General features: G+C 45.8%; 1 protein-coding gene across 2 annotated transcripts in view; it reads left to right on the forward strand.

The window, feature by feature from the left end:
• SLC16A2 (solute carrier family 16 member 2) overlaps positions 1–26,388 on the forward strand; it is a 147,625-nt gene that overhangs the window by 105,505 nt on the left and 15,732 nt on the right. For both annotated transcript variants that reach the window (XR_014784877.1, XM_084814196.1), the window contains exon 2: positions 17,976–18,120. Coding sequence is in view for 1 of the 2 variants with exons in the window: in XM_084814196.1 (XP_084670322.1) it covers positions 17,976–18,120 (145 nt within the window). In the remaining variant the exon portion in view is untranslated. The remainder of the gene's footprint in view (positions 1–17,975; positions 18,121–26,388) is intronic.

Genomic DNA, 26,388 nt, shown 5'->3' on the forward strand with positions numbered 1-26,388 from the left:
GACAAAGCTATCATTTTGCTCCCATTATCTGCACATACAGAAACCTCCACACCTCGACCTCTGCAGACCCAAACAGAGGGTCTCATCCTGCCCTGGCGTTACAGTCCTGAGAGCAGTCACGTGTGTCTTGTTCTTGATGGTGAGAGAACAGATCTGGTGTCAAAGGGTGGGCAGCACTTGGGAATGTCTAGCCCACTGCATTCCCTTGGCCATGCGTTTTCCCTTTCACTGTTCACAGCACATCAAAAATAGAGTGCTGAGTTACAGAAAGCCGAGAATAATGGAAGTGCTTGACTCAATTAAGTTTAATCATTGGCTGGATCTGTCTGAAGCCATTAAGCGAGCCCCTCCACTAGAGATTCAAACATGCTGTTCAACGCATGCTGCTTATTCTGCCTTTCCATTACTTCCCAGTTTTCTGTGCTGATGGTAGACGTACCTCCCAGTATGTGGAGCATAATTTCGTATCTGGCCAAAAACAAAGAAGGCAATATTCCCTGTTTCCTAGCTTGTGGTAATGTTTCTTCTCTGTGAGTATCTTTTAAAAGGATTGCAGAGCAATTAGAATTAACAAGCAGCAAGAGAATTAATGACAGGGTTTGATGTACATAATTAGTGCAACCAGCCTGCTGTGGAATTGCACTGGCTGCATCTTCTGTCCTAGATCAAGCTCAGGGGAAACTGGTTCTGTGTCTTTATAAAAGGAGACCTCTGTTACAGCACTGATTGGCTGAAATTCATGAAGTCACTAATCCACCTCCTTCCCAAAGCAGTTTTTCAACATTCTGAAAACTGATTCTGTTCCTGTGTGTGTGTTGAAGGAAGGGGAATCATAGAATTATATAGAATCATAGAATAGTAGGGCTGGAAGGGGCATACAAGGCCATCGAGTCCAACCCCCTGCTCAATGCAGGAATCCAACTCAGAGCATCCCTGACAGATGGCTGTCCAGCCTTGTCTTGAATGCCTCCAGTGTGGGAGAGCCCACCGCCTCCCTAGGTAATTGGTTCCATTGTCGTATTACTCTAACAGTCAGGAAGTTTTTTCTGATGTTCAGCCGGAATCTGGCTTCCTGTAACTTGAGCCCATTATTCCATGTCCTGCAATCTGGGATGATCGAGAAGAGATCCTGGCCTTCTTCTCTGTGACAACCTTTCAAGTACTTGAAGAGTGCTATCATATCTCCCCTCAGTCTTCTCTTCTCAAGGCTAAACATGCCCAGTTCTTTCAGTCTCTCTTCATAAGGCTTTGTTTCCAGTCCCCTGATCATCTTTGTTGCCCTCCTCTGAACCCTCTCCAGTTTGTCTGCATCCTTCTTCAAGTGTGGTACCCAGAACTGGACACAGTACTCCAGATGAGGTGCTGAGTAGAGGGGATAACCAGTGCTGAATAGAGGGGAACTAGTACTTCCCGGGATTTGGAAGCTATGCTTCTATTAATGCAGCCCAAAAGAGCATTTGCCTTTTTTGCAGCCACATCACATTGTTGGCTCATATTCAGCTTGTGATGGACAACAATTCCAAGATCTTTCTCGCTTGTAGCGTGTTGAGCCACGTATCCCCCATCTTGTAACTGTGCATTTGGTTTCTTTTTCCTAGGTGCAGAACTTGGCATTTATCCCTATTGAATGTCATTCTGTTGTTTTCTGCCCAGTGCTCCAGTCTATCCAGATCTTGAATTTTGTTTCTGTCTTCCAAAGTATTAGCTATCCCGCCCAGTTTTGTGTCATCTGCAAATTTGATCAGCATTCCCTGCACCTCCTCCTCCAAGTCATTCATAAAAATGTTGATGAGCACTAGGCCCAGGACTGAGCACTGTGGTACCCCACTCGTTACCTCTCCCCAGCTTGAGAAGGTCCCATTGATAAGCACTCTTTGAGTCCGATTCTGTAGCCAACTGTGGATCCACTGGATCGTTGTTTCATCTAGCCCACTTTCAGATAGTTTGCTCATCAGGATATCACAGGGCACTTTGTCTAAAGCTTTGCTGAAGTCGAGGTATATGATGTCCACAGCATTCCCACAGTCCACAAGGGAGGTTACGTGATCAAAAAATGAGATAAGATTTGTCTGGCAGGACTTGTTTTTGACAAATCCATGTTGGCTTCGAGTAATCACGGCATTGTTTTCAAGGTGCTTCCAGATGGATTGCTTTATCATCTGCTCCAGAATTTTCCCAGGGATTGATGTCAGACTGACTGGTCTGTAGTTCCCAGGTTCCTCCTTTTTACCCTTTTTGAAGATAGGGACCACATTAGCCCTCCTCCAGTCATCTGGCACTTCCCCCGTCCTCCATGATTTCTCAAAGAGAATAGACAGCGGTTCTGAGAGTTCTTCTGCCAGTTCCTTTATTACACTAAGAAGCAGTTCATCTGGCCCTGGAGATTTGAACTCATTCAAAGTAGTTAGGTGTTCCTTGACCATATGCCTATCGATCTCAAGCTGCAATCCTGCCCCTTCAGCCTGCACTTCGCCTTTGCCAGGAGGGTCATAGACCCTCTGTTGGCAGAAGACTGAGCCAAAGTAGGAATTGAGCACCTCTGCCTTTTCTTTGTCATCTGTTATCGTTTTGCCATCCTTATTTAATAGCTGAACCACCATTTCTTTTCTCTGCCTTTTACTATGCACGTAGCTGAAGAAAGTCTTTTTGTTGTTTTTAGCATCCCTCGCTAACCTCAGCTCGTTCTCAGCTTTAGCCTTCCTGACGCCATCCCTGCAATTCTGTGCTACCTGCCTGTACTCTACCTTTGTTACTAGGCCTTCTTTCCACTTCCTATATGTGTCCTTTTTTGTTTTCAGGTCATCCCTAAGCTTTTTGTGAAGCCACATTGGCTTCTTCTGTTGTCTTCCACGTTTTCTTCCTGTTGGAATTGTTTGTGATTGTGCCTTGAGAATTTCCTTTTTTAAAAGGTCCCACCCATCTTGGGCTCCTTTTCTCGTTAGCGTCGCTTGCCATGGGACCTTACTGATCATTGTTCTGATTTTATTAAATTAATTTATTAAAATTAGCTTTCCTAAAATCCAGGGTACGTGTTTGACTACACTCGGCTTTTGCTTCCTTTAGAGCCAAGAACTCAGGTACAACATGGTCGCTTTCCCCCAGAGTTCCTGTAACTGCTACTTTATCCACTAAGTCATCTCTGTTGGTAAGGATCAAGTCAAGGCTAGCCGATCCTCTAGTTCCTTCCTCTACTTTCTATAGGAGGAAGTTATCCGCCACACAAGTCAGGAATTTCCTGGAGGGGCCATGTTTTGCATAGTTAGTCTCCCAACAAATATCGGGGAAATTGAAGTCCCCCATTACTACTACATCATGCTTCCTTGAAACACTGGCTATTTGCTTTTCAAAAGTTTCATCCTCGTCTTGTCCTTGATTGGGTGGCCCGTAGTAGACTCCGACCACCAGGTTCCTTTTATTCTTTGCTCCATTTATTTTGATCCAGATGCTCTCGATGGGGCTACCAAGCTCATCCTCCTGTATTTCTGTGCAGAGATATGTATTTCTCACATACAGTGCAACCCCACCTCCCTTTCTGTTCCTTCTGTTCTTTTTGAACAAGTTATGTCCTTCAATTGCTGTATTCCAGTCATGAGAGTCATCTCACCAAGTCTCAGATATACCTATCCAGTCATAATTTCCCTCCTGTATTAAGATTTCAAGTTTGTTCTGTTTGTTTCCCATACTCTGGGCGTTAGTATATAGACATCAAAGACCATGTGCTTCATAGTCTGGCTTTCTTCCTACATGTGTCTGAAGACTATTATTGGGTGCTATCAGAGCTGTTCTCTCCGTTGCAGTGCATGCGCCTACGTCCATTGTTACCCCCAACGTTACATCTCCCTTCCCCGTAGGATTCAGTTTAAAGCCCTCCTGATGAAGTTCTTCATGCTGTGGCCAAACACATTCTTCCCATCCTTTATGAGGTGCAACCCATCCCTTCCAACAGCCTATCTTCCAGCAAATATAGCCCGTGGTCCCAGAATCCAAATCTCTCTCGTCGGCACCACCTTCGTAGCCAGTCATTCACCCGGAGTATTTTTCGTTCCCTTTCTATCCCTCTTCTAACTACTGGAAGGATGGATGAGAAAACTCTCTGGGCCCCAAAGTTCTTGAGTTTCCTTCCCAAAGCTTCAAAGTCTGACGTGATTTCTTCGTAGCTCCGCTTGGCAGTATCATTTGTTCCCACATGGATGAGAAGAAAGGGATACCTGTCAGTGGGTTTTATGAGTGCAGGCAACCTTTCAGTCACGTCTCTAATCCGTCCTCCCGGGAGACAACATACCTGGCGAGTCCACAGGTCTTCGCGACATACTTGGGTCTTGATCCCGTGCAGCAAGGAGTCTCCCACTACTACTACTCTTCTCTTCTTCTTGTTGTAGGCCTGGGTTTCATCGCCTCTGTTTGACTGACCTTTAGCCTCTTGCTCACTCTCATGCAGGTTCCCCTGTGATTCTTCCTCTGCAGGCTGTCCTCCAGTCTCATCCGCAAGTACCTGGAATCGGTTCCACAGCTCCACTGCTTCCACTGGTGCTGAGTGGCATCTAGTTCTTCTTCTCCTAACTGTCACCCTTTTCCAAGGAGTATCCTCTACTCCATTTATCTTCACCTCAGCATTTCCCACTGCCTCATCTTGCTGTTGCTCTTCAAGCTTCTGGTCTTCCCTTTGCTGCTGTAGTTCCCCATTCTGTCCAAGAACTCTTCGTGTTCTCTTATTCCCCGGAGGGTCGACAGTCGCCGCTGCAGTCCACTTACTGTTTCTTCCAGTAGCGTGATCAACTTGCACTTGTTGCAGGTGTAGGCCATGTTGGTCTCAGGCAAGAAAACAAACATTGCACACACCTTGCAGGTCACCACCACTGGAGAGTCTTGTCCTTCCATAGCCTCTTTTCCCTTTTTGTGTCTAGCTTTGTGATTGTTCTAGACTAGCCTGTGCCTGCTCCTCTGCTCAGCAGAGGTTAAAAGCAGAGTCCCACTGGTGTGGAAGTGTGTGTTGCAAGACAAATAAATGGAAAAAAGTTAGTTAAAAAATAAAATAAAATGAAAAATGAAAAAAAAATGTTAGGGGCCTCCCCCTTGACCTCCCCTACCGAATTCCCCTGGCCAACTCCTGTTTGCTCCCCCTGTTTGCTCGCTGTGGTCGCTCGCTCTCTGGGAGCTTGCTTGCTTCTGTAGTCCCTGGACCAGCTGGAGCAGCTTGCTCGGCTCTCCTCTGCTCTGCTCTGCTCTGCTCCGCTCTGCTGGGAGGCGGGAAACAGACTGAAGCTTCCCGCCCACTCAGCTGCTGGGAATACTCAGGCCACACCCCTCCAATTCAGTTGGAGCTCTCAGGAGCACCTGGTGAGCTCACAGCCACTCAGAAGGATAAAGGGCAGCCACCTGGGCTTCCTGCAGCCCACTTACCTCTTAGCCTCTGTCTCCTTTGTCTCCTTTGTCTCTTCAACCACTGCAACTCCCCTGGCCAACTCCTGTTTGCTCCCCCTGTTCGCTCGCTCTGGGAGCTGGCTCTCTGGGAGCTTGCTTGCTTCTGTAGTCCCTGGACCAGCTGGAGCAGCTTGCTCGGCTCTGCTCTGCCCTGCTCTGCTGAGCTGGGAGGCGGGAATGTTGATTTAACTGAGTGCATGGGCATGCATTGCCTTAAACCAGGCTTGGAAAGCCTCCAAGCTTGGGAAGCTTGGAGGCTTGGGAAGCCTCCAAGCCGGGGGGGGGGGGGGGCTTCTCTCCCTGTCCCGCCAGTTTCTTCCTCTGCCACTGGATTTAGGTGATGTGAGTCCATACAGTCATCTATCATCGCTCTGAGCTGAAGTCTAGCGTGGAAGCAACTTTGGGTATCTCTTGGCATAATCCCACTGCTGGGAATGAAAGCCATTTTAACAAAGGAAGCTGTGTATTTGGTAGCTTTGATCCGTGACACTGCAATTCTAATGGCTCCTACAGCCATAGTCCCTGTGAGCTGTTCGCACTACGACCAGGTTTCAACTTGTTCAGCCCGTGCTTTTTACCAGGAACAATCATTTAGGTGAGGCTTGTTTTTAATTTTGGCTCTCTTAAGAAAACATGGCTTGAGACAAATTTGTCTCTTGGGATGCGGGGAATGAAATCTGGGGAAATCTCATACATTTGTAACTCGGCGGCAACTTTTCGCCAAGCAAAATGCATTACTTGCCTGCAGTGGCAGAGCCAGGGGCAATTTATTTATTTCCAGGCACAACCTTGTTCCTGGTGGGTGGGATCTGAAAGAGCGCCACTGGGCCACATGAAAGATGCTTCTTGAGCACCGGTGGTGGTGGAATGTAGCATTTTATGTGGTGATCGAAATTAGCTGCAGAATCTGTTTTGAAAAAGTTGATTGCCAATGTACCAAGGGCCGTAGCCATAGGAGGAAAGACCTGCTAGCTAGAGAGGCAGGATAGTGTTGTGGTTAGAGTGAAGGCAAGGGTAAGGCAATGTTTTCTCCTACCACTCCTATAAGCTGCAGCCAATGGCCAGGAATGGGAGTGTTCGCCCCAAACAGCTGGAGGGCACCAGGTTGCCTCCTCCTGGTCTAGAACCTGGGAGACCTGGGTTCAGATCTCCACTCAGCACTCTACTCACTCTGCCTGTCCTACTTCACAGGGTCGTTGTGATAATATAATTGAGAAGGGACAACTGTGGAGGAAGGGGGGGCAGAAATGTAGCAGTGGTGATGATGGTGCTGAATAGGTGAGTTGCAATGATGCAGCTGGAGTCCTGCAGTGTCCCATCCCACTCTGGCATAGGGAAGCTTGCTGAGGGATGTGTTGGGGGGGGGCTCTGCTTTCAGGATTGCCGGCCCCCACCCCACCCCACCCCTTTGACTGATCTCATTGATCATCCTCCAAACCGGAGTGTCTCTTGCAAGTCTTACGCAGCACAGCTTTTGTGACCTGGGAACAGCTGGGGAGGTGGACCTCCACTTCCTGCCTGTGCTTTCCCCCTGGCTGGCCTCATCTCTGCCTGCCTTTCTCTGCAGCTGGAAGGAGCCTCTCCCAGGACCTTGGCTCCCACTGGGCCTATTTGTTTAACCCAGCCTTCCCCAACCTCCAGATGTTTTGGACTTCAACTCCCAGCAGCCCCGGCCAGCATGGCCCATGGTCAGGAATGGTGGCAGTTGTAGTCCAAGACATCTGGAGGGCATCAGCTTGGGGGAGGCTGGTTTGACCCATGAGGCTCTCCAGCCTGACCCACTCAGGGTGAAGAAGTCAGATGCTAACATTTTGGGGGCAACGGGGCCGCCACTTTCAGTACAAGCATGCCTTCTCTCTTGAAAATTGTTTTGCAGCTTTGTAGTATGGCTCAGCATGAACCAGGGAACATCTGGCTGTGGAAAGGACTGATTGGCTAGAGCTTGGGATGTCACCTTCCCCCTCCCGATCTCTAGAGTCATATTACAACCATTTAAAAAATGTTGCGGTATAAGATGGAATGTATGGAAAAACAAATGAACATGTTCTACTTAAAGAAAAAAGAATGAGATAGCCTGATAGAAGTGTGAGGGGAGGGGCAAGACTAAGAGTGGAGCAGTAATCAGTTTGCTGCCGTGTATGTCTGATCATGCAGCTTCATGTTCATGTTCATTTATTCAATTTATGAGTTGCCCTGTAGCTGTAGCTCTCACAGCAATGTACATAATAAAAGCAAAAATAAAACCAATGATAAATCCACATAGTAAAATGCCTGGCTCAGACCACAGGTGAAGAATATGCTAAGAGAGGCATCTTTCAGCAGGCATCCAGGTCACAACTGACCCTCTTCTCTAAGCACATCCCAGGCCAGAGAAGATAACGCAGGATGGAAAACTAGCACAGCGTGGCTTCTGCTGGACAAAATCTTCATAGCCGGTCAGAGCTAGAAAGACGACTTGCATACTCAGAGGAGCAAAAGTCCAGCGTACGACCCTGCTGGCTTTCTTACGAACCAAGACACCTGGACTCCAAGTCCAAGGGCCACAGAGGTATTCAGGAGGCTTGATAAGCAAAGTCCCTGTGAGTTGTTGGCCAAGCAGTTCAGTGATCCTTTTATCCCAGTGGACAGCTTGATGGCGGAGGTAAAGTTTTCAGTGCAGAACAGCAGCCCTCCTTTCTTGACTTTCACATTCCTTCTTAATCTGCTGTAATACCTCTAAGAATGGGACATGGAGTGTAGACCTGCTGGAACTCATACTGGCTTATAGCAGAGGGCTTTTTTTCAATGAAAATTCAAATCAAGTTCCCAATGAATGCCCTAGAGATGACCTGGGTCATCATTTCTTACGGAGAGTTAAGCCTTTACGGGCACCATTTACATAACATCACATTTACGGGAAAAACCCAAGCCGCCATTGTTTCGCAAGATGGCGGCTCACCGAGGGGTCATGCGGCTGCCGGGAGCTCACAGACCATGTGGTGGCTTGGCAAGCAGGGTCCAGGAGGCTGAGTGGGGCGGGGGGGGAGTTCACCAGACTCCACCCCCCTCTTGGACACCTGCAACATCCCTAGTTGCTAACCATCATTGTCTCTGCATGTTGCTGTGTCTACAGGAATTGCATGATAGGATATGGTTGGGGAAATTCCTACAGTGGCTCAGGCCCGCAAGAGGATGTGGTGAAATTGCCTCCTGATCCTTGGGCAATCATGCTCCCTTCCCTAAGAGGGAAGCCATAAATCCAAAACCAGATGCTTTCCCATTATTTCTCCAGAGGTTTAATTTGTGATGAATGAGAAGACACGATGTAATAAGCCCAGAGCACAATTTTTAATGGGAATGTTTTTGTAGCAGCTTTGAGAACGGTGAGCCAAATGCCCAAGGGGTTTGGTTTTTTTGTCTTAGAACAATTATTTCCTCTTCTCTTTTGTTTCTTTTCCTGGAAAAACAAACCAATAAAAATCATTTTCTCTTGTCCCAATTCACCCAGGGCTTTGCTTGGAAATAGACATGCTCCAACTATAGTATGTATAACTACTGGATGCAGTTGTGCCAGAAAGTAATTTCTATGACAACTAGGCAGGCCTGTGCCTTTACTTCTGGATGTGCTGCAGCAGCATCCTTGCAAAAGCTAAGCAAGCCTGGGACTGGTCAGTGCTTTGACCGGGCACCACTTCCATGCCACCTTGAGTTCTGTTGTGGAAGAAAAGCGTGCAATGAAGGAATAAAATAATTCTGAGAGAATTGGGATGTTTTGTTTATGAAAAAAAGATGTATCTTACAAGAGGTTGGAATCTTTTGGGTAAGAAGGACCTTAGCTATGGTTTGCATGCAGAAGGCTCCAAGTTTAATTTCTGCTAACTGAACGGTGCCTTCCAGATGGTTTGGACTATGAGCCTTTCTACATGGGGCTGTTACTGTGCATTTGTGATTCCTCACTCACAGCAGTTTGCAGGTCCTTTACACAACACTGTCTTCCTCCAGGGCATCTCCTGCTCTTTACAACCATTTCCCTGGCTTTTTTTTTTAGATCAAGGAAAATCTGGTATTATCTAGAAGTGGCAGAATGAGACTCTCGTCTATTTGTGCAATTCCGCTATACCACAGTGCCATCTAGTGGTTACGTAGTGAAACATATAGAAAGGCAGAGAAAGAAAACATGTAAACGCTGGGAGCCTCTGTAACGGTGTGAGATAAATGTCAGGAATTGGATCGTCTTTCCCCTTCACAATCAACACCACAAAGAGACAAACCATCAGTATAATACAACTTTATTTTGCTAGAGCCTTTCTACACATGCAGATTCAAGGAAGCTCTCAGACTGCCCCAGGCCCTGAACAACAAATCTGCAGTCTCTAATCAGAGAAGATGAACTGGAGGATAGTGAAGTTGCCAGCAGTTTTCCTAAGAACCTCAGGGTCAAACTTGCCTTGCAGTGATGCCCCTCTCTTAGGGTGGCTCCCTTCTACATTGGCTTCTAAGAGTGGCTGTCCTGGTGGAGCGTCTGAGCCCTGTCCCCAACTTTTCCCACTTGTGACGTGCCCTAGCATCTCTCGCCCCCTTCCTCCTCCTCCTCCTCAGAAACTTGAGTTCTCATGGTGGAGGGAGGAGGCAGTGATCTGTTTATCAAGGCCTTCGGGGGAATCTCGCCCATCGTCTTGGGGCTCTAGGGAAGGTCCCTCCCCTAGGGCCCCACTGTAGCTGTTCCAACCCTGATTCAGAATCGGAGCAGACATCCCAAGGGGCTTGACCTCATCCCTGAGAATAAAAGTCCTACAGCTCTCACCATCCCTGGCCATTGGCCATGCTGGCTGGGGCTGATGAGGGTTGTAGTCCAATACATCTGGAGGGTGCCAGGGTGAGGAAGGCTGCATCAGTAGTAGCAGGTGCTGGGAAAGATTGGGAGCATCTCTCCGGGTGCTGTGACCTTGGAGAGATGCTCCCAGTCAGAGTAGGCAGCCCGGGGCGAGACGGACCAGTAGCCTGAAGTAGCAGAGTAGAGGTCAGCTGTATCCTCCTCCCACCCCAGGCCCCCACCCCATCTAGCGAGGAGTTTTCTAGGCCATTTAAAATGCTTAGAGCATTATGATGCGCTTGGCAGTGTTCTAGCATTTTTAAAATTCAGTTTTTCCACACACAAAAATGAAATTGGTTGGGGCAGGAAACACCTTATCCAAAAATGTTCCCCGGTGTGCATCTGTGAGAGTGGACGGGATTGTTTAAATCAGCCGTCCCCAACTGGTGCTCTCCAGATGTTTTGGACTACAACTCCCACAATCCTTGGCTGTTGGCCATCCTGGAGTCAAAAGTCCAAGACATCTGGAAGGCACTAGGTTGGCAGGAAGCCTGGTTTAGATCGACTATATTTATTTATTCATTCATTTCATTTCATTTCCATACCGCCCAATAGCCGAAGCTCTCTGGGTGGTTCACAAAAATTAAAACCACCAAGCACACAGTAAAACAACATAAAATATAAAAACATTAAAACCACAATATAACAATGCAACCAGAATAAAACCAGCGTAAAACCTAGCAGCAATGCAAAGATGTAAAATACAGATTTAAAACAGCAAAGCTAATAGTCTAGAAAGCTAAAATGCTAAAATTTTCTGATTCGGGAGTAATTTAAAATCAAGCAATACCGAAGTCTGCCACCTTTGGTTGAAGCACGTGTTGCTGTCCGTGTGCCTTTGTGATCTGTTTGCGAAATGCCATCTGCACCACCTTAAAAGCACCATATTCAGCATTGCCAACCTTGTTTCCCAACAGGAGGGTTGACATAGCAGAAAATTCCTTTTCCCTGGGACGTCTAGAGCCGGGCGTACTGAGACCCTTCAGCCGCTGTTTGACACAGACTTACTCGGTCAATAACGGCATGCCGCGTGGCTTGAAGTGACACCAGACTTCACCACATGACTACAGGGATCCTCTCCCCTGAAGACAGACCGGCTTAGTCGTTCCCTCTCCTCAGAGAACCCTGGGAACGGTAGTTCTCTGATCCTTCTCTGCACGCACACCAAACCACAAATTTGTTCTGGTCCAAGACGTGGCCTGGCAAAAAGCCGCTATCACAGCCTCCCCCAACCTGATGCCCTCCAGATGTGTGGGACTGCAACTCCCATCGTCCCTAGCCACCATGGCTAGGCAGGCTGTGAATGGTGGGAGTTGCAGTCCAACACATCTGGAGAGCGGAAGGTTGGGGGAGGCTGCACAGTCGGTTTGTAAGGTAGATATGTCTGGTAGAAGTGTTGAGCCTCTTTCAGCCGGAGGGCCAAATGCCATTTCTGAGAAGCTTTGGGGGCCCACATCCTTGGGAGGGGGGAGGCAAATGGAGCGGGTCCCCAAATCCCAGCATGTTGTAGCTCAAAGCTCTTCCTTCTGGTAACCAAGCCTCCGGAGCGGCATTTCAACCTTTTCGAATGAGGGAAAAACTGCAGGAAAGCCGGGAAACCACCAACCAATCTGAGGAAAGGGGGTATGGCCAGACCTGAGGTTCCCCAATCCTGTCCTGTGTGGTTCCCCCCCACCGCCCCCTTCAGTTTTAACCAAAACCTGGCTGTTTCATCCGGAATTGTGGAAGGTGATCCCCCCACCCCCCAAAAAACACATTTCAGCTGACAAAGGAACACTGCCAGTTGGAGGCTGCTTTCACACTGGTGTCTCTGAGCGCTGGTAACCCTCGCTCTTCTGATCCAAGTTGAAGCAGAATTGCAATGGACTTTCTATGGTATTATAGATACTGCACTTTTTCTATGGGTATATCTCACTATGTTCCATGCACATCAGAAGGCATCACATATTCCTGTGGTATTATTTATTTATTTATTTATTTATTGCATTTATATCCCGCCTTTTTTCCTCTTGCAAGGCACCCAAGGCGGCTTACATTATCATCCTCCTCTCCATTTTATCCTCACAACAACAACCCTGTGAGGTGGGTTGGGCTGAGAGTCTGTGACTGTGGTAGAGAAGAGAAAGGTCCAGCAGCCCTTTAAAAAATAATAATCCTGAAGTATCCTTAAAAAAAAATTGTTTAAGTGGCATCAGAACACTAATTTAAGCATGATTCCTTGATTAATGCCCATGAAATCCCCCAAATAAAAGGTTCTTTTAGATTAGGCTTTTATTGTGCAATCACCCTGCGTGGAATTGGGGGGTGGGGAGTGGGAGGATCCAGGCAACAATGTCTTCCATTTGTAACCCTCCTGTGTTTTTCCACCACTGCTTTTTTCTTGCAGAAAATCCATTAAGGAGGGAAAGACAGAATAGCTGCACGATGCCATATGATTGGTAGCACTATGAGACATTGGTCTGTAGGCAGGAAAGTGTTTTAACATTTGTTTTGGATCAGAAATATCGATAGGAAGTGCTTAATTAGAGAGTGACCTGGTTCGCACGACACGACAACCCATGGTTTGTTTCAGAGTGGCTTGCCGTGTTGTGTAAACTCAGCAGGATGGCTTAAGCGTGGGTTGTTAACCACACACAAGCCACCCTGAGAACCCATGGCTTGTTGTTGGGTTGTTCAGGGTGGCTTGATTTCAGAGTGGCTTGTCGTGGTGTGCGAACCCGGCACAATGGCTCGTCCATGGCTTGTTTGAAAGGGCTAAAGCGATGCCTGGCAAGAGCAGCGAAAAACCCGACTACTCCTCGTGGTGTCCTCCACCCCTCCTCATCCAGCTCGGTGCTTCATTTGATGGCAACCAGCTTTATCTCCTTGTGAGTCAAGTTAGCACAACTATGCGTGTATGCGCGATTGACTTGCCTCTAGGTAAGTGCATGCATCCCAAATGTGGGACCATGGTGATTTGGGAGGGGGGATTTAAGCCCCCCCCCATCTGTTTTCATGCTGAAATTCCCCCACACACACACACACCTGAAGGGGTTTTTAAAAAGAAAAAAGTCTCAATTTTTCCCTTTTTTATTTCTGCATGAAAATAGGGTGGAGGGAAGCTTAACTCCTGCATCACCATGGTCCCGAACTGGGGTGGCACAAACTTACCCAGAGCTAGGTCAATTTTGCATATAGGCATAGCTCTGCTAGGAAGAGGAACGTCACTCACCCCCAGCTGCAAGGAACAGCCAAGGGGATGCTTTTTTAAGTGTTAAAGAAAGAGAATAAGTGAAACCCTCAGCCACCTCATCCTAAAAAGTAAGGAACGTCCCCCACCCCGCTCCACTCTGAAGATTAATACCACAATTGTGCTGTACCATGGATATATGTGGCATATTTATGTCAACATAGGAGCTTTGCAAGGCGAGAAAGCGGGGAGAGAATCTCATCACGGCAGGAGTATAGCGGAGTTGTGCTGTAAAGGCCCCTGGGATATGTGCCAGGACCAGGCGGGAGGACAAAGGGGGAAACAAACTTTGGCAAGTCATCAAGCACCTGATCGTCTGTCGGCAGCAGTGATTTACCAACCCATCATGGCTTGTTTCCTGCATGCAAACAGGCCCAGAGAAAAAACATTTGTTGCTAAAATGTCTCCACTGTTTTTCATGGGGTAAGGGAAAGGCTGTATCACCGAAAATGATTTTGGGGAGCAAAGGCCCACCACCATCAAGGGCCCTTGGGGCAACAGGTTTCTTGCAGGGTGGGGTGAGCTCTTGCCTCACACCAGCTGTTTTCAGGGGTGCAGGCTTTCATTTCCCCCACCTCCGTGGAAAGCCATGGCGTCTGGCTTTTTAAGATCATTTTTCAAATTAGCGATGTTACGCTGCTTTATTTAAGCGCTATTGAGTAAATATTTTTCTTAAAATCATTTTAAAAGATCAGCACGAATGAAAACATTGGTATGTATACCCAGCCTTCTCTAATGAGGTGCCCTCCAGATGTTTTGGCTTGCAGCTGTCATCAGCCCCAGCCAGAATAGCCAATGTTCAGGGATGATCGGGATTGTAGTCCAAACATATGGAGGGCATCGTGTTGGGAGAGGCTGGCATAAAAACTGTAGGTGATAAAATGGCCCCAACTGGAAAGGTAATGGAGAAGGTGTGCCGTGGGCCCCAACTGGAAAGGTAATGGAGAAGGTGTGCCGTGTGGCAATAGGTTCTACTGCCAGTTCATGCGTTGAAGCCCCAACCCCTTAACAAGACAAGTGTAGCACTGCAGCCATCAGTATTGGCAGAGACTGTGCCACTGTTCCATTCTTCTAAAGAAAGTTGATTTTCTACAGTCCGAGAAAAAACAGGAGAACCACAGGGAGAATACACAAAGACACTGGCCGGATGAAGGCATGATGTGGAAGCCCCACAAAAAGTGAGTGAAGGAAGGGTGGCAATTCCATACTGAACGCTGAGTGTGGAAGGACCTGGTGCTTCTAGAACGTCTTTCTTTTAAGGAAGAAGAAGAAGCTTTCTGAAACCCAGGTCCGGTCTTCTCCTCTGAGACCAAATTTCAGGTCAGATTCCGATAACAGCCCTTCACGGGTAAATCCATCTTAATTGCATTCTGAATCTAGCCATTAAATTTAATCTCTGCCTGATGCTTTTGTGTCCGCGTTTCTTGGACTAATTTTCACTAACAACAACCACATCCTTGAGTAAATTTCAAACCATACAGCGGCCATGTCATGTTTTACTACTTTGGCTTCAATAGGCAGGAACATTTCTGGAAATACCCAATTTAATTAGCTTGCCTTGCCTTGGCGCCTTGCTTTTTCCACCACCCCACTATCCCTTGTTCATTTTTCTGCAGTTGTTTGGAAGCAAGCCACATAATCCTATTAGAAGGCCTTGATTACACTGTGTGCCTTGTTCTTAACCAAGAGACCTGGTTGCAGTGGGGTCTTCCTCCCCTCTGCCTCTTCTCCAGTCCTATTTTGTTCCCATCACCAACAGGAGTTGGTGATGTGTCAGTTATTCTATCCTTTTTTTAGGTATTGCTCCAATTTCAATGGATAACAGGAAACAAATTGATTTTCAACAAATTGATTTGGGGAGGAAAGATATAATTAATTTGGAAAGATCATGTGTTGTGGTGACTTCTTTGTGCTGAGCTTTTGGGAAACGGTCAGGTTGAAGGCAGGGCGTGGGCCATCTTCACTTTTCTTGGAGCACTTACTATTTTCTGAGGTTCTGGAGGACTGATGGTACTTAGAGGTTCATTTGCTCAGTGGGAGTTTTTGCAGTCCAAATGGAAACTCATCAAGAGAACACGAGACCATCCAGAAGCTGGATGGATAAAACGCTTTTTGAAGGGATCACTGGTTGTCTCCGATGAAGTCATACTCTAAACACATCAGATATAAAAACCACTTCGGGAAATTTTTAGCACCTTTTCAAGTTTGTCCAACTCCATCAGATTTCGGAATTGGTGCTGCCACATTCCTTTTTCTTTTTTGCCACTGTGGCTGGACCACAGCAAATTGCACACCACGTCTCCCAAAATCTCCTCTGAGTCACAATTTGCACAGATCCAAATGCCAGAGATTTGGGAGGTTGACATGAGACTTTGGAGAGCATGGCTGGCTGGCTGGAACCCTGAACTGAAGCACTCCACACGGCAGCATGTCATTACAGGTCCCACTTGTACAAACCAGTAAATATCTCAGTAAACAGCATGGACAGGTTTTGGGTGTTTTGCACTCCCTTTTTTTAATTAAAAAAAATCAGAGGAATCGGGTGGCTGACACACTCATTCCCGGCAGCTGTTCTGGATTAAAGAAAGCACTTGGAGTTAGAGCACCTTTACGTTAGTTTGGTAAGGGCTGGTTCTAATATGCATCATCTAATCATGTGACGTATACGTTGATGACTTCAAACTGAGTTTTGGTCTTCTGTAGGCCATAGAATGAGGTGATAGAGTGATAGCACTGTTTCAGACTGCAGGTGGTGGATCACATTTTTTTAATATTCTCCACTGCAACAACAACAACAACAACAAAATCCCTGCAAGTAGAAAAGTAACACCACAGCAAGTAGGTTCAACTAGAACATTTCTCACTATTGTGCTTGTTTTCTTCTTGCAGGGATGGGGGGGCGAATTCAAAAACAGCATCTTCCACATGCTGTCTGAAGAGGTGCAGTCTACTGTACCACTTCAGCATTCTGCTGCATCAACCAGGCGTCTGTCTAGGAAACACCTCTGCCAACAAGCTGTTTGATCTGTCATAGTTGTTTCATCTGTGCACATCACCACTTGATGGTGCAGCCATTGAGCAATGAATCTGTGAACCAATCTTCAGTTGGTGAATGACTGTGGGCTCCTAGGAAGATTGGGGCAGGGGGCAGGCTGGTATAGATATTATTATGGATCGTATTTCCCCCTCCATTTTTATATTAGGGGTTCGCAACCACTGTCCCTTCCTGTTATTGCACTCAAGGTCTGTGCCCCCAGGCAGACATCCTGTCTCCCTTCTGTGTTTGGATAGTGATTGGGTTGTGTTCTTCCTTCACTTCCTGTCCCCCATCCATCTGTCCCAATATGTGCTCATAGTTTAGTGCTTCTTAACCAACCACCAAAAACCCGATTCCAGGTGCTGGTTTTAACCTATAGAGCCTTACACGGCTCAGGATCACAATACCTGAGGGAGTGCCTCTCCTGGCAGGAACCCACCCAAACACTTCATTCATCATCTAAGGCCCTCCTCTAAGTGCCTCCTCCGAGGGAGGCTCGGAAGGCAGCAACAAGGGAGAGGGCCTTCTCGGTGGTGGCCCCCCAGTTTTGGAATGATCTCCCCAACAAGGCCCACCTGGCACCAACATTGTTATCTTTCTGGCACCAAGTTAAGACCTTCCTCTTCTCTCAAGAATTTGGCAGTATATGATGAGGTTTTAATCGGGTCCTGGATTTTTCAAATTGTTGATGGTTTAAAAGTGTTTAGATATATGTGTGTCTGTGTGTGTGCTGTCTGTTTATATGTTTGTAAGTAAATGGTTTTTACACGGTGCATAAAGTATTTTTAATGGTTTTTAATCTTTGTAAACCGCCCAGAGAGCTTCGGCTATTGGGTGGTATAGAAGTGTAACAAATGAACGAATCGATACGTAAGAATTACAAACTCAGGTGTCCCTCGCAACCTGGACACTGGACCTCAAAGCCCTTTTAAATCCCCCATGCAGCAGAGGACAAAGCTGTTGCAGCTTCCTTCTCCCTTTCCCTCCACAGTTGTCCCTCTGCCCTGCTTTCCTTACTGTGGAACTTTCTGGTTTTTCTTCATTTCCCGAAGCTGAAGCCATGCTGTGCGCGTCCTTTGTCCTTAAGGGGGCAACCAGGAATGTTTACCCGGGGGAGGGGGCATACCTCCAGGAGCCCAAACTTTCATTTAAGCCCCAATCAAAGTCGAGGGAAGGAAGTGGACAGCAGGAACCCAGCGTTACTTTAGGGTGCAAAAGTTCTGTGTCCGGGTTCCAAGATGGCGGCCCTAAATATGGGGAACATACTTCTATTCCTGGGCCAAGCAATGCAGACGTACATGAGTCTGCATGGTGAGCCCCTCCTTTATAACACTCTAGTCTGCCTTAGTTTCCCTTGACGTTCAGCTGGACACTGAATGCTGCATTTAGCTGGACACAGCTGCTGAGTTCTCCTGCCTTGCTTTTCCCGTCCGCAGCCTTGGTTGGATCCATCGGCATGGGGATGGTGTTCCTTTGCTCCCCCATTGTGAGCATCTTCACGGACCGAATCGGCTGCAGGACGACAGCCGCCTCAGGAGCAGCCATCGCCTTCATAGGGCTCTTCTCCAGCTCCTTCACCAAGTAAGGCTTTGAGACTCGACTTTGCAGACCTGCAACTTCCCAGCAAGCGTCTGGCTCGAATTGCTCTTCAGAGCTCTTGTCACATGTGGTTGCTGACCAAGACAGCCCGTGTTTTGGTAAAGAGGACACGGGGCCCAGGTGCCGCTGTGTACGCTGTCTCTTTCTCTGACAGCTCTTGGCTCAGGGTGGCTGTAGGTGACGGTTTACAAGGCCGGAAAATGGGGTATGCATGGTAGGAGATCCCTACCCTGCAGGGACACTGCGAGGAGTGCACCACTGGAAAACACCACACATAGGGAAAAAGCTACAGGTTTCAGCATTAGAAGGGCACAAGTGGGAAACAACAACAAAATCATAGAATAGTAGGGTTGGAAGGGGCCTACAAGGCCATCAAGTCCAACCCCCTGTTCAATGCAGGAATCCAAGTCAGAGCATCCCTGACAGATGGCTGTCCAGCCTCGTCTTGAATGCCTCCCGTGTGGGAGAGCCCACCACCTCCCTAGGTCATTGGTTCCATTGTTGTATTGCTCTGTCAGTCAGGAAGTTTTTCCTGATGGTCAGCCGGAATCTGGGTTCCTGTCACTTGAGCCCATTATTCCGTGTCCTGCACTCTGGGAGGATCGAGAAGAGATGCTGGCCTTCCTCTCTGTGACAACCTTTCAAGTGTACTGTATACCCAGCCCTAACAGATACTGCCCAGATCAGCCGTGGCTATAAGGGATACAGAACTGTGCTTTTGGACAACATGGTATGCTTAGCATTGGGCCGCAGCCTGGTGGGTTTTTAGCAGATACCTGTGACCCATAACCACAAATGTGGTGGTGGTGGTGATGGTAATAATACATTCTATACAAGAGCGCATTCCAATTAACCCCCAAACATACAACACAATGATATAAACACATTACACATTAATGTGTGATATGTTTATATCACTGTGTTATATGTTTGGGGGTAATTACACAATACACAATTGTAATTACACAATAATCACACATTCAGTAAGCTGCTATTCAAAATTTTGACTGCTTACAGCCAATCCGTTAAAACAACCAACCAATTTGAAACCGAATTACAAACCAATTGTTCCGCACTCCAGGCCCCCGGCTCTGGCTCAAACAAAGACATTTTCAAGCCTCGTCTAAATTTGCCCGACTCTGGTTCCAGGCGGAGGTGTAAAGGGAGAGGGTTCGTGGGGCGAGGTGAGAAAATGCCCGGAGCCTAGGGTTTGCCTCCTTAGTCCAAGGAACCACCAGGAGCCCGGAATCTGCGGACCGAGTTCTATGAGGAGCATGCCATACCACCAACACCGCCAAAGAACTGGGGAGGGGAAAGCGCAGGGCCTTAAAAGTCAGGACAAGGAGTTGAAAATGTGCCCTTGCCCTGACAGGCAACCAGTGCAACACGCTGCGGTAGTGGGAAACATGGGAATAACTGGGCAAATCTAGTACAGCTCGTACAGCGCTGTTCTGTACTAGAGTAAGAGGATGGAGCGAAGAAGAAGGAAGACCCGCCCAGGAGGTTATTCCGGTAGTCCAGGCGGGAAACAGCCGGGGTTCTCAAACAACAGAGTGCGTGGCTTGAAATTTGTTCTTTTGCTCAGTTTGGAATCACTTTTCCTGGGCATTCAGAAAACAAATTGTTTCCATATCGCTTAGAGCTGCAACAGTCACTGCCATGATGTCTCCCTGCCTGTAGTCAAAGAAAGCCAAACTCCAAAATGATTCAAAGGATAACAGTTTATTGGAGAGCAGCCTGGTGCCCTCCAAATGCCTGGGACTTCAGCTCCCACCATCCAGTTGCCATGCTGGCTGGGGATGTTGGGAGTTGTAGTCCAACACATGTGGAAGGCAGCGGGGTAGGGGAAGGTTGGTGTAGATAGGGCGGGGAGACCATTTTTGAGTTGCCTAGGACTCACCATGCCTTTCAGAGTGCTTCATCTCAGCTGTGTGTGTCCATTGAAAGGCTTCCAGACCCTTGGCCTACCAACATGTTTGGCTCAAGGAAAGTTATCCTCTTTGAAGGCCCTCCACAGCGCTGCTCATAAAAGCTTTTGGCCTATTTGAAAAGTTCCATCAGCATTTTCTTCTCCCAGACATAGCCTGGGTCGCCAGATCCTTCAGCTTCTAAAATAAATGCTCTTCCAAAGTCATTAATAACTAACTGGCGCATGCAACAACAAAATTTTAAAATGCAGAGGAGAAACATGTTTTCTCATTAGCCAAAACAGAATGACAAACAATCTCTCTATGCTTTGTTTGGCTATGCATACTAACATGGAACATCAGGGTGTTAAATGGGTTTTGGAGAAACATACATTTCCCCCCAAGATTTCCAAATCTTGTTTTCCCCTCTGCAATATGCTGTTCTGATCAAAACACTGAATTCTCATTCTGTTTGCTTTTAGCGCTTTAAAAGGTCTGTGGTTTTGTCTCTTGCTGTGGATTCCACATTAGATTTTTGACAGTTTTCCATGCTGGCACAATTAAAATTATATAGTCTTCCATTTGTTCTCTGTTTTTAATGCGTTATAACCTGTGACGCTTTTAGCCAAACTTCAAATTATAGGCTATGTTCTCAAGTAAAGAATTTTCTGGAAAAGGACAAAAATAAGTATTAATAAGGCATTTTATTGTGATTTTGCTAAAAAAAAGAAAGAAAAAGGCATCCTATTTTTGTGCAGCATCCTGTAATATGTTAGGCTCTGTAGGCACAATCCAGCCAAAATTAGGCACAGTTAAGAGATTATATAAATGTAGATGTATGTATGTTGGTTTGCATTAAATTCAGATTTCATTTTAAATCCCATGCATTTCAATGGGAGAGTGTTAAACACTCTTTTTAGCTGCCCCATTGAAATCAATAGGTTAAAAGTACATAGCTTTGTTTGGATCCCATCCCATATTCGGCATAAGAAAACAGAGAAGATCCTGGCTGAGGAATACCTTAATAGCATAGCGGGCATGCATTGGACAGAGAGTGCAATCATGTGGGCAAAACCTCAGCTTCAGTCTCAGGCTATTTTTTGTCCATGCATTTTTTGGATCATTAGCATGTTCACAACCCATGGGATGTACATGTTGTAGATCCTCCCTTCCTCATCTCACCTTTTCCCTCTCCGCTGTTGTGGTGGGTAGGTTTAAATCAAAGTGATTCCAATTATCAAAGGGTCAAAAAGATTTTTTACCATTTTAAAATCAAGATTCCCATTTTGTAATTCGTATATTTTCTGAGCAGGTGTATATACTAATACTGATTTGCAACTACACCGAGCCTTTGCACTGCCCATTAGCATAATCCCAAACCTTTGCTCATGCAATCTTTGTGCTTTTCCCATCACATAATATTTTGCTTAGAGACAAGAGGGGCAGTTGTAAATTTTGTTTGAACATAGGAATCTACCTTATACAGAGTCAAACGTTGGTCCATCTAGCCCAGAACTGTGTACTTGGACTGCCAGTGCCTCCCCAAAGATCCAGGCAGAATCTTTCTCAGCTCTGCCACCTGATTCTCTTTAATTGGAGATGCCACAGGTGGAACTTCACCTAAATGTACAATACCATCCGCACAATAGACACCCACATTTGGGCAACACAGTTTGTGCTGCTTCCTCCACCACTGCCAAGGGCTTGAAGTCATGGGCTGAGGCTACGATCTAGGTTGGCTGTGTTTTTCACATCTCTGTCTGCACTCAAGGACACTAAGCAAGATCACTTATTTGAAGACAAGTGCTCAGAACTTTCCAGAATCAAGGGCTAGTAGCTATTGGGCAGAAAAGAGTTTCCCGATCAGAAGGAAAGTAAATATCCATGCCATTAGGTTTATTTATTTATGTAATAGATGTATATTTCACTGAACATATTTTAAAATATCTCTAAGCGGTTGATTCTGAGGTGGGCATTGCCCTAAGCAGTGTTTTCAGCTGGCTCTGAATCCTTGTGTTTTTTGAAAGATGAGCTGTGCAGGAAGAGGGAAATTGAGAACTTGGCCTATCCCAGGGTCTGTTCTCCCTCTCTTCACATTGGCATGGTTCAGTACACATTTCTTCAATCTGAAGAAGAGAGCTTTTGTCCCTGAAACAACTGTGTTACCAAGAAGGCAATGGCAGTGAAGTTACTATTCAGCTGCTGTAGCTGGCTTCTCCTGAAGTTCCTCTGATGTGGTTTCATTTAGAAGAGCTGAAAATTGGTTTTCAGGGCTGCCTTTGAATAACACAGCATAGCAACCAGGGCCCACGTTCTGCTTGACTAAGTGAGGAGACAGAGTTGAAATGGAATAAATGATACACTTGTAAACATTTTTTTCAATTTCCAGTTGCCCCTTTCCTTGTACGCAGGACTACCTTCACCTGCCTTATTACTAGCAATTTGTCTGTGTGATTTTCAAAACTGGTTTTTAAGCCACTTTCTTTCCAGAGAACATTAAAAGACTCAACAGGCAGGGCTTTATTTGAGCTCTCTGGTAAAAGGCAGACAACTGCGGAGAGGCAGCTTTTAATCCTCTGATGGCAACAACCATGTTGCTGTTATTTTTCATGGGTTTTTATAGTTGAAGGTAACAGAGTCACGCTGGTGAAGAAAACAGATAAAAATCTTTGCTCCGCACCAAATTAATGCCCATTTCTTTCCTTTTAAACCTTATCGTTTCAGAGTAGGGGAAGTATGGGCCTCTATGGATAGCAGGCAAAATAAGGACTGTGTGGGTGCATTTCAATCCAATTTACTACCTGGTGATATATTTTATTTTCATAATTTATATCCTAGACGCCTTACAGACATTTTTACTCCATTTCGGAGTCTGAGGACTTAGAAATAGGGCTGAAGAAAACAGACCCCATTCCACTGGGAACATCTGGACCTATTTCGAAGGCTGTGGGAAGGCCTTAGACTCCAAAACGGAGTCCAATAGGTCTGGAAGGTCTCTAGGCCCAGAACCTAGAAGTCAACAGGAACCCACCGGGACATATAAGACTGTGGGACCAGTGAGGATAGCATGATCCACACAGGTGCTGCAAGCTCAGAGCAGCTTCTAGCCCGGTCATGCTCCGGATGGCGGGTCCCTGAGGCATTTGGGGATCCTAAGAGTTGTATCTTCCACAATAGTATAGTAGAAGATCTCTGCAGGACCCAAGGCCTCTCTGGAGTCTGCCCTACTCCCAGCATGGCTGGCTGGGGGATACTGGGAGTTGTAGGACTTATTTCTTTCTAAACATGCATAGGATGGCACCCTTAGTGGATAGTCCAATATGCTGTTTATTTGGGCCTGTGTTGTGCATATAATACACACGTACATATATGCAAACACACAGGACTGAAAACAGTGGGCAGGTACCATGGATTTCCCCACATGTGAGAGGGCGTTCCCCCATAGGGAGGGTGCAATTGAGCCCGTCTTATTTATTTCTTATTTATTTGTTTCCTTTGTGCCATTTTTATCCTGCTTCCTCCAAGGAACTCAAGGGTGAGAATGTAGTTCTCCCCTCTTATCTTATTATCAGAATAATCCCGTGAGGTAGGTTAGGCTGAGAGATAGTGACTGTCCCAAGGTGAGCTTTATAGCCAAGTGGGGATTTGAACCCAGATCTCCCCAGTTCTAGTCTGACACTCCAACCACCATACCCCAGTGGCTCTCTGGAAGGAGCAGATCACTTGGAGCTACATACGTGATTATACTATGAATTATGGGTGAACTTTCATGCTAAGATTGGGAGCCTTCAACTTTCTTCTATTTTTGTATGATCCTTGGGCAGGTGAAATCTGCACCCCGTGCCGAATTTTGCACGTTTCCAGTACTTGTGCAGAATCTATAGGCCTGGTCATATTGTAATGTTCCTCTGACTCACGTTTATGGACATGATCTCGATATTTTGCCTTAACTTTAATAACATCAGTCTGCTGGATAAGACTGAAGGCCTCTCTGTTCCAGCATTCTGTTCCCACAGTGGCCAACCAAAAGCCTATGGGAAGCCCACAAGCAGGACATAAAGGCAATACCCCCTCTCCTGCTGTTGTTCCCCAGTGACTGTTATCCAGAAGCATCTTGCCTCTGATCTTGGAGGTAGCACATAGTCACCACGACTAATAAGCATTGATAGCCGGATCCTCCCTGAATTTGTCTGATCCCCTTTTAAAGCCATCTAAGTTACTGTCCATCACCAAAATTTGCAGCAGTGAGTTTGATACTTCATTGTGCATTGTGTGAAGGGCCCCCCTTTATTGTGTGAAGGGCCCCCCTGAATTCCCTGGCAATTAGTTTCATTGGACAATTCCACTGGGTTCTTTTTTTCTTTTCTTTTTTTGAATATATTTTTATTTATTTTATCTTTATAAACACTACCAAAATTACCAACAATCTATTCAATACTTCAGTTCTCATCCATACAATATTTTCGTTAGGACACCATAATAACAGAAAGAGAAGAAAGAAAGGAAAAAAGAAAGGAGAGGAAGAAAGGAAGGAAGGAAGGAAGTCAAGAAAAAGAAACAAGTTCTTTCCCCTTCCCTCCCTCTCTCCACCCCTTAAGAATTATAAACTCCAGCATTTCCCAACCTCCAATGGTAGTATTTTAAAAAACTATATCTATTATACAATCTTACAATTTAGTAAAACAATCTTTTATATCAACGCGACAGTTCTACACTTCATTCCCAAAAGCCTGAATATTAGTCATAATAATAATACTACTAATCAAAAAGAGAGAATATAGTATTGTATAATAATAAAACTTAAGATGAATCTTCAACAGTCAATAATATTTTTTATACTACACTGGGTTCTACTATTATGAGTGAGAAAAAAACTTCTCTCTGTCCATTTTCTCCACACCATGCATGATTTTATAAACCTCATCTCCCTCTTTGCTGTCTTTTCTAAACCATTCTTGAATTTTGTTATGTTAGGGATCTGCTGTGATTTGGGATCTGAAAAGCAGGGTGTGCATTTAGAAATTAACATTAATATTATTTTATTACATTTTAATGGTCATATTCCATCTTTCTTTTGCAAAGGAAAAACTAAAGGCCGCTAACAACAGAATGGTCATGATCTGGTCAAAGTTAAGCACTTTCAATCGTAAAGATTTCAACGAGATGTTTAGGCAGCACTTAAAATTTGTAAATTGCAGTCAACTTCAAATCAGCATTAAAATCCTTACATAATAAGGTGTACAATGTAATATTTTCTGAGTTCTGGAACAATGAGGTTTTGTGATAGCGAGGCGATAACAGCCATTCCAGAAGGCTGTGCAGAGGGAGATGAGAGGGGAAGCAGAGCCATCCCACCAGCCCTGCTCAAAAACCACTTGCATTTTTCCTCTTCCCTCCACATCGCTTCTTCCTTTTGTGTCATGTCTTTTTAGATTGTAAGTCTGCAGGCAGGGCCTGCCTTGTTTTACTGATCGCATATAAACCACTCCAGGAGCCCATTTGGCTGAGGAGCGAAATAAAAAAAAAATTTAAACAAATAGATAAATAAAAATATGATATGTTTTGCTTCAGTCCCAAAACACTTTTTTTTTTTCTCCAAATGGGGTGTATCTGCAGTACAGAAGATGTAATAGCCACACCTTCTCCACAGGTAATCCAAGGAAAGGAGGAGGGGGAAATAGAGATCCTCAGCATCTTACCAAACTACAGTTCTCAGGATATTTTGGGGAAAGCCATGACAAACGCATATAAAGTCAATCTAAGTTTTGTAGTGTAAATATGTGCAAAGAGAAGAGTAGGGCTCACCTGGGAGAGGCCTTGCTGAGAACCAAACTACATGTTGCACTAACCGTGTAGTGGGCCTTGTCTTTCTTTTTACTCTTGTGTAAGTGTGCATGTCCCCAATTTTAGATTTGGATTATGTTGCTCCTGGTGGGGCGGCTTAAACCACGTTCTCACCCACTTTTTCCTTTAAATTTCTATTGGTGTCAATGGAAGCATTATTCTCTTTTTTTAATACTGGGGGAGGGGGGAATTTCAGGAAACAAATGTGGCGGGGGGATTTAGTGCTACCCTTTCAGAATGCCATCGTCCTGATCCAAATTGAGGCCACATGTGCTCACACAAGAGTAAAATGCAAGCCTGGCCTTTTGCTACAATAATTAATAATTAAATAATAATTAAATGATTATCATAATGTCTAGTTTGACCCTGACTCTTTCTGTCTTCCACACTCAGGATGAGACTGTTGTCACTGAGAGACTCACCTAAAATCCATCAGTGAATAGTACTAAAAAGGAGATGATAATGATGCCGGAAAGTAACTGTTGTGTATTTCTCCCCA

The sequence above is a fragment of the Heloderma suspectum genome, chromosome 9, assembly GCF_057233095.1.
Source record: "Heloderma suspectum isolate Gila_16-S chromosome 9, 16-S_ref, whole genome shotgun sequence".
Lineage (NCBI taxonomy): Eukaryota > Metazoa > Chordata > Lepidosauria > Squamata > Helodermatidae > Heloderma > Heloderma suspectum.